The sequence below is a fragment of the Austrofundulus limnaeus genome, unplaced genomic scaffold (genome assembly GCF_001266775.1).
Source record: "Austrofundulus limnaeus strain Quisiro unplaced genomic scaffold, Austrofundulus_limnaeus-1.0 Scaffold1738, whole genome shotgun sequence".
Taxonomy (NCBI): Eukaryota; Metazoa; Chordata; class Actinopteri; order Cyprinodontiformes; family Rivulidae; genus Austrofundulus; species Austrofundulus limnaeus.
This window is the reverse complement of record NW_013954140.1, coordinates 20,657-29,675: the sequence shown is the minus strand read 5'-3', so window position 1 is coordinate 29,675 and position 9,019 is coordinate 20,657. Positions and strand designations below refer to the sequence as shown.

General features: G+C 40.2%; 1 protein-coding gene across 1 annotated transcript in view; it reads left to right on the top strand.

The window, feature by feature from the left end:
- tacc2 (transforming, acidic coiled-coil containing protein 2) overlaps positions 1–9,019 on the top strand; it is a gene marked incomplete at its 5' end in the record, with an annotated part of 19,268 nt that overhangs the window by 8,228 nt on the left and 2,021 nt on the right. Inside the window, 8 exon segments of the mRNA XM_014033437.1 lie at positions 271–363; positions 3,124–3,270; positions 3,356–3,432; positions 5,204–5,247; positions 5,687–5,695; positions 7,686–7,846; positions 7,923–8,029; positions 8,744–8,864. Of these exon segments, the coding sequence (XP_013888891.1) occupies positions 271–363; positions 3,124–3,270; positions 3,356–3,432; positions 5,204–5,247; positions 5,687–5,695; positions 7,686–7,846; positions 7,923–8,029; positions 8,744–8,864 (759 nt within the window).

Genomic DNA, 9,019 nt, shown 5'->3' with positions numbered 1-9,019 from the left:
GTGTGTGTGTGTGTGTGTGTGTGTGTGTGTGTGTGTACACATCATTTCCATTTGTCTCACCTTTTTCCATCCTGCCTTTTCATTTTCGTCCACCCATGTTTTATTGGTTCTTGGTTGCAGTTTTTTGGCTTGCTGCGTGAAATAGCTTAATGTTGGGTGAAATGTGTGAGCACACAACTCAAGTTTCTGTGTTTCCCTTTGTTCTTTCTCATCTTCGGGACTCGACCCTCCTCTTTTACCTTTTGATATTTGGCCCCACGTGCGGCCAAGGAGGAGCTGGTGCTTGCTGCCCTGAGGCTAGAGGCTCTGCAAGTAGCCCAAAGCATCTCTCAGTGCCCCTCCCTCTCCACTGTAACTCCCCAGGTACTGCGCTGAGTCAGCCTGCACCTGCTGAACCGAGTGTGCGTCAGAGTGGCTGTGCTCGCAGGAGGCTTCTTTGAATGAGTCGTTTGGGGGGGGAAGTGATGGATGCGTGTGCAGCCGCGGAGTGAAGCGTGTGCACAAGTGTGGCTCGGCTTGTGGCTCGGTTCCTGCAGCACTTCGGCAGCTGTGGACCCATGCCCTTTTTCTACATGTTGGCTGCGTCACAACACCCACGATCCTCGTGTTCCCGAACATGATGTCTCTAACATGGCTTAATGCAACCAGCTCCCGCCCTGACACGCAACAAGCTCCGGGTTGATTCAGAAACTGATTATTTGTGCCTCCTGAGTACCTCACTTCTGTTATGCATGTATCCTGTGTGGCTGTCAATGTGACTGGGGATGTCACACAAAATAAATTAAACAAGCAGCTGAGGAGTTATACTCTGGTAGGACAGGGTTCCTGCATATCCTTAAAAAGTCTTAAAAGGCATTMAATTCAGCAATCCAAAAATAAGGCCTTAAACAGCCTTAAAATGTCTTAAATCAATCTTTCAGAAGTCTTAAAAATGTTAACACATTGGACATAGGATGATTGTAATTCATTTCAAATATTAAAATAATTGGTAAAAGTGTTTTTTTAAATATTCACATGCAGACATTCCCTTTTGACATCACTTCCTGTTATTTCACATGCAAATATCTCAACAACTGTCTATCTGAGCAATGAGAAATTTGTTTTGTAATATGTAAATGATGATGTCTTTCCAAAAATGCGTTCACTTTTCTTACAAAAAAGTGATGTCARAGGCACTTTAAGGTTTCATCTACAGCGAATTGGGGTTAGACCCCACTGTGGGTCCTAAAACTCCAAATTTTGGGTCGTTAGAGGATTTCCAGAAATTAAATGAAGTTTAAAACTGACTGCTAAGAATTTTTCTGCTATAAATGGATAAAAGCAATTGGTCMATCAGCAATATTTTAATACTTAAACAAAAAATACCTTAGTTTACGAGTTTCTGCTAGTTTGTTTTATTTGTGTTTATTATGAAATTGGTCTTAAATTTAATTTCACTTGGCATTAAAAAGTCTTAAAAGGTCTTAAATTTAACTTGCCTTAAACTGTAGGAACCCTGTATGAGCTTTTTCTTTTGTTACCACAAATTCCCAGTCACATTATAATTTTCAGATTTTTATTTTATTTTACTAAACTAATCGCACTAATGAACACCTTAATTTTATTATGAAAGCTTAATTACCAATTAGTTTTGGTGCCCTTTTAGAAGCAGAAGTTAAGAAACAAGGTTTTGGTGGAAAAAAAAAACAATTATAACTTTTTAATTAGGGTGAACACTCTCCGGTCCTCTGTCCTTCCTTTTGTCATGTTGCTGTCCTGCACGTTTTACAGTCTCGACTAAAGAAACCCATCACACGGCGATGGAATATCAATGGCTCACCTTTACTCAAAGTAAGAATAACATCATACCCCTGTGATCTGTTCCTATACACCTGTAGTACAGAGCTTGGTTGGTCATGCTGCACAGCAGATTGAAGAAGTGCCACAGAGTAGTTGTGATTTTGTCCCATTTTAGCTTATATTTCTAGTTTCTCCTTTTTGTAGTAACTGTATGTCAAACTACAGTAGATTGTATTTTATACATTGTTAAACCTTTGGTTTGAACTTGTGTCTTTAGTTCTAGCACCCCTTAAGAATTCACAATAAACCTAATTTAGTGAGGAGGTACTGTATGTGGAGTTTTTTTTGGATCTCTAGCACTGCTTCTTGTAGATTTTTTTAGTCTATCTAGAAACTGAATTAATTTTTTTCTTTTTTGCAAAAATCAAAGTAAAAGTTGCTTGAAGTCCATCCAACACAAGAAGTTTGTTATTATCTTATCTTAAAACTGTCTTACATACTATACTGTATATTCACTAATGCTTGAGCCAGACAAAATATTTGAATGCCTGTTTATGTTCTGTTTCTACACCACTATCCTCCTAATCTTAAAAAGCCTCCTAATTTTCATTAAATCCTCCTATAATCCAGCTCTTTCGAGGATGACTAAATCCTTCTCTGCGTATTTTTTTAGGGGACAGTGGTACCAGAACATTGATTTTAGCATTTTAATAACACGTTTCCCTCAAGCAGTTTGGCTATTTCTATCAGAGGTCACACAGCCTCACAGACAAAGTCTTAACAAAACTCGGGTTCAGCTCACATATTAGGTTTTGTGTACAATAAGTTGACATAAATCTCTTAAACTCTAAAGCATTACCAGTTCACTGTGTTGGAACTTCCCATAACATAAAACTAATAACACCCTTGCTGCCTGGTCCACTCCCTGTCTTCCGTGTCTTGTTAATTCCCTGCTGCCCCATTTTTTTATTTTTTATTTTACTTTGTCTTGCTTGGACCAACTCACACCCGAGCTACAAGCAGCGGGCGATCATGCTCGCTCAGCTGGGGCCAGCATCAGCCAATTACATGGCTTATACTGCTGCAATGAAGACTGTTTCATCCAATCATGTGGTGGCTGACCAAGTCTTCAGAAACATCACCAGCTTCCCTCATTTACACGCTGGTTTTGCTGTGTGGTACAGTTTGCAGTCCCGTGTTGCCTTGAGATCTGGTTTAGGGAATCCTGAAGAGAATGTTTGCATGAGCCTGAGGAAGAGGGACGCTTCATCCGAGACCCTGTCTGGTTTGTAACTGGTCATGTTTCCGTTCCTTTCTCTCCTCTCCATCGGTTCCTGGAAGCAGCACAAAGACATGTCGTTTCCGGTGGAAAACGTCGTGCCCAAGAGCTCACTGTACGCCAGGACCGCCACCATCGGCAGCTACATCGAAGGGGAGAGTCCTCACCTGCCTCGAGATCTGGACCAGTCCTTGGACATTGCACGAGAAGAGGTTTTTGTTTTTCTTTTTATTTCTGAGTCGTATAGTTTGGTGTGACATCTTCCGCTACATTTAACAACTTTGTCACCATTCATAGATCGTGACAAAAGAGAAAGAAGTGCTGGAGTGGCAGAGGAAGTATGAAGAAAGTCGACAGGAAGTGGTGGAGATGAGGTTAGAAGAGACACCTTGGGCTGATATCACTTTCATCACAGTCGGGTCCCACATCAGTCACTAAAGCGTGGATATAACACATAGGAGTGTTTCTGTTTCTGTTAATTAAATACACCAGGATGCTTACCTTAACCTGACAAATTATCACCTTTTAACGTTTCAGTTGGTTTGTCTCACTTAACCTGTCAAAGATGCAAAAACGAGAGAAATCAAAGATMTCCAAATGAGTCTGAGAATCAGCATGTAGACATGACTGATGTGCTTTTTGCAGTTACGACCAAATAAAAGTARGTTTGTGGGGGCTGCCATTGAAAGAGCTTTGGAAGCTTAAACACTGTGCATCCATGCAAATAATCATCAAAACAAGCGCCTTGGCTGTGAGATGTATGCTGTTACTTTTATTAGCATTTCAAGTCATCGTGGTGACGTCATTTGTAAATCCCAAATAAACTTACAGGGTTGCACAGAGAATGCTTCAAACTCTATAAAAACTTAACACTCTTTAAAAAAATCTCACGAACCACTAGGCTTAAAGGGGGGGTGGGAGTTTGCTAAGTAATTTTTTTTTTAGCTTTTCTGTACAGTATATCATGTTATAATGTCCCAGAGTGTTGCTTTGATTCATTCATGCATGCTTGAGGAATCCTTGAATCTCCTGTGGTAGCCATGTGTTGCCTTGCTGGTACAAAGCTCCACCCATGTGTGCAAAGCCCCACCTATTTGTGCAAAGCTCCGCCTATTTGTACAAAACTCCTCCCCGGAGCTCAGTCTGTAGCTGAGCTCCCGCCCCACAGATCTCCCCTCCCTCGAAGCATTGCTGTGACAATATGCTGAAGTGGGAGTGTCAGAAATGGTAGGAGGTTCTTAAAGAGACATTCAAGGCATTTATTTTTGATATCTACAGCATTTTATAACAGTTGAAGGTAACTTAATTATAGAATTGAAGTATGTACCTGGAAAATACATAATACCCCCCTTTAAATTATATAAACTCACTAATAATCATTGACAGATTAGTTTTTTGATTTGACACCACGTAAAATGGTCACCCACAGCTAACTTAACAAACACAACAATTCAACACACAAATTCAAATGATTTTTACAGATACTGAGGTAAAATTTGACATGGTAGTAACTGGCTGTAACCTCCAGCTATATCCTTAGTTTTAAGAGTTTGCTAAGTTAAATAATCCAAATGGCTACCACAGCTAATACAGTCATTTTTAGAGGTTTTGAGCTACAATTTGGTGCGGTAGTAATCAATAACTACAACACGTACTTGGCCTGCTAACAGCTCAACCCAACAGGTTTTTTCCCTTGTTTGTTTTAAACTGCTGTGATTTCCCCAAATTCATCGACAAACAATGTGCAGCAAATGACTTCAGGTCGCAGCTCAAACAGACCAAAGCAAGKGGGACTGAAACTGATTATCTGTCAGCAGGTGGTGGGTGTGAGTTCAGCTGGTTCACTTAYCGTGGATAAGACGGAGCTTACCTTCTTTAACTGATTGCGCTCTGGATAAGGAGGGGCTAAGAGACTAAGAGGGAGTCAAAGCCAATCAATCCTCTTACCTTATGCAACCRGTTTTAACCAAACAAATCCACACGGAGATCAATCACAGAGAAGAGTCCAGAGACTAAAGTTTGGACAAGTATCACAAATTAAATCAGAGTAAAACACTTTAAAATCACTGATAAATGAAATGTTTTGTGCTCCAAAAGAGAAAGTAATTATGACAGAATGATGAATCTCTTATTTCTCATCTGTAGGAGAATTGTTGCTGAATATGAGAAGACCATTGCTCAAATGATAGGTGAGTTCAGTCTTTTTTATTTTCTTATTTTACTACTTTTGCACATTTGTTTAGTATGAAATGAAAAAGCTTTTTTTTAATCCATTGCCTCTTTTCTTTAAACATATTGATTTTTTGTTGCAATGCTAGCTATTTTGCGTTAATTTTATTAATATAACTCTTAAAATCAATGGAGGATGAAACCCTGGCCTTTTTGAGCTCATTAAATTCCACTACGGCTTTACTCTGCATTACCCCTGCTCTCACCTACATTCACTCTGGCACCTGCAGACGCACACACTTATCAGAGCGGCGTCACAAGAGGGAGCAGCGTCCCTCCGCTCGTGTCTAAKCCTCGGCTCTCTCACATGTCTTGAACCCTCCCAGCTTGATTTAACACGCTCCCTTCTTTTCTGTTCTGCTCTCATCATTGCCCCTTTCTATTTGATAACCCTGACAGGCATGCCAGGTGAGTAACGCGGAGTTGTGCTTCACTTGTTTGTGTCCGCTCACATCTCTTCATCCGTCCATCAGAGCAGGGAGCGCATGCTCTCCTTTTTTTTTTTTTATATCATCTCGTCTGGTAACTTTTGTTGGTCCATTTCTGTTGCATTTCATCCTGCAGGCTTAGACATTGTTTTTGCTTCGCTTTATGGGTAAAAAACAAAAAACAGAAACTTTTCGTATTTTATTCAAACATCAGTATTCTTCACGTTCGGCTGCAAAGACGCATTGGAATCTGTTTTCCACCATCAGCTCCACCTTTTGACTAAAGGTTGTAGCTAAAACCACACAAGCTGCTTTAGTGACCGCCAAGTAGATTGTCGGTTGTAAGTTAATTAAAGGAACAAGAACAAGTTGGAGCCACCTGCCAGTTCTGCCTCTGGAACATTTAACTCTTTATTTTTACCTGCAGCCGAAGGCAAAGCGGCAATAATGTTTTTGCCTGTGTGTTCATTTGTCTGTGCCGTTAGCAAAACATTTCATGATCCAGCAGAGGGATTTGAATGAAATCATGGAATTATCCACTGGTGGGCATCAGTCCGCTAAAACGCAAATCCGCTAATTGCAGACTTGAATATTTCGTTTGCGCATTAGCGGTCTTACTAATATTTATAATTCATAAGTGGATTTGTGCTTTCTAAAATCAAAATGCAGTACCGCTATTAACTAATTAMCTACCAGTCATCATTATCTTGAACAGCGGAAGGTATGGCTGTCAATGAATCACAACACACATCATCTATCCAACAACACCCCTCCCAGATAAAAACACTTATTGGAAACGTATACGTCCTTGCTGACAGTTGCTCTCGGTCACTGTTCTCATTTCCCACAATGCTTTGTGTCTGCTTACGTAGCAGGAAGGCGATGTTTAGAACTCGCTTTCCCAGCAAAAACAGTAAATGTTTGTAATCCCTACTAAAATTTTGTATGAATTGATTTATTTTACTTTGTAATCGGAGCTCCTTTTATTAAAAAAATAAAGTTTAAACGCTGGAGCTCAATACTTGGCGTAATTGGTCAAAGCAATCCGCCAACGGGGTTAGACAGACATCTAGTGGTCAACTGGAGCAACTAGATGGAAAACTTTCATTTCCCGTCACAAATCAAATCCGTCATGTACCCAGAATGCATCGCTTCAGTTTTCCAATAAACAGTTTTAAAATTACGTTATTGATGCTTCTTTAATGAAAAATCTACAACAAACAAAAGAAAAAAGACAAAGAAGCAGACGAACTAGCAATCCTCAACAACTTTTTAATTTTTACACCAGGAGCCAAAGTTCTGTTTCATGAAATCACATCCCCAGCAATCGGCGGTTGTAGAATTAAGCTGTACAAGGGTTCATACGCTACTAGTTGACAGTGTTGTACATATATTGTACATGAATTGTTGCCAGCTAGTAAATGTCAAATTGAACTTGCGCTTTAAAATTAGCTTTCACTAATTTTTCTATGGCATAAGCGTTATTGAAGTTGCGGACCTAAACGTATTCATAAGCGCTTAAGAAATTGTGGAGCTAATTTTTGGGTTTAGCGCTGCCCACCACTGGAATTAACCCTATTCAAGATGGCTGCCACAACTAATCAACCTTAGCCAACACAAAAATGGCTGCAACTCAGTCAGTTTTACATATATTCTACTAATTTTGTTTAACACGTCATCTTGGGAGATCTCACAATATCACGTGATTAAACATTATGTAAAGTTGTCGATACGCATTCTGTGAAGGAATGCCTAATGTTCTCATTGTTCAACATTTGTGTTTGCATGAAAAAGAAAATATCATGTTCAGTAGAAAATATTAGCAGACCATAATAACCCACTAACCCATTTTGATTTGTCGACGTAAAAGTCAACGTTTTGTAGATGTTCATGTAGATCTTCAGACTCTCTTACGGCGGCAGCTTTAGCGAACAGAGCGGCGACTTACAAAATGTCTGTGTGTCCGCCAGAGGACGACCAGAAAGAGAAGTCTCTGTCCCACCACACCATCCAGCAGCTCATCCTGGAGAAGGACCAGGCGCTGGCGGACCTCAACTCGGTGGAAAAGTCTCTGGCAGACCTCTTCCGCCGTTACGAGAAGATGAAGGACGTGCTGGAGGGCTTCCGCAAGGTGACAGAGAAGCCGCAGTGCTGGTTAAAGGTTCGCTAACGGCAGGCGGCTTGACGTATTTCTCACTCCCCCTCAGAATGAAGACGTGTTGAAGAAGTGCGCTCAGGAGTATCTGTCGAGGGTACGGAAAGAGGAGCAGCGGTATCAAGCCTTGAAGATCCACGCAGAGGAGAAACTGGACAAGTGAGTTACGTGGTGTTTTTATAAATAAATACGCAACTTAAAGCCGCTGTGACATCAAAGTTTTGTAATAAAWATGAAAGGGGAATGTCTGACGTGAACAGAGCWRTGCTACAACAGCTAACAGCACAGACTGTAGAGAAGAATCTGATGATTTAGAATATTTTGAGTCGCTATCAGAGAGATGAAGTTCAAATTATATTATTTCAATAAGCAAAAAACAGAGTTTACCATCTTAAAAAGATCCCCTTTAAGGTCACTTCCTGTTTCACTTTGACTGCGCCYAATTCAAAAGAAAATATGCCAGTTAAGTGACAAAATGGCTAAACTCTCGTGTTTTATGCCCGATTTCTTAAATATAAAGATGTTTTCTTTGACTTTCATGTATTTGAAGGATATGCAGGTCACTTTAAGTTAAGTTGGTGTTTATCTGGACTAAGTTTGAAAATAGGTTAAAGTTAAACACTTTCTAGGGCCTGCCTTGTGCTTGTCTCTGTTACAGGTATTGAACTAAACTAAAAATGACCAAAACTAAAATTTTAGTTTAAACCTCTGGCATGTGAGATGGCGGAAGACGTGTTTCCCTACGAGGAATTCTAGTCCCCTTTTCACATTTATTTGGATAAATTCTGCTGTAGCTTTGCAGGATTCGTCTTTCTTTAGACCTTGTCTTCTCGAGAATCACAGGAGGACCTGACCGACTTTCTGTGTCTCCAGGGCCAACTCTGAGATCGCCCAGGTACGAGCCAAGTCCAAGCAGGAGCAGGCTGCCTACCAGGCCAGTCTGAGGAAGGAGCAGATGAAGGTGGACTCTTTGGAGCGCACTTTGGAGCAAAAGGTCGGTTGTGGGATTTTCTTTAAAATATATATACAGTATATATTAAAAAACAGTTGCTTATATGTACAGTAGTTGCTGTACCAAACGATTATTTTCCAATCGATTAATCTAACGATTATTTTTTCGATTAATCGATTATTCTAACAACAAATCTA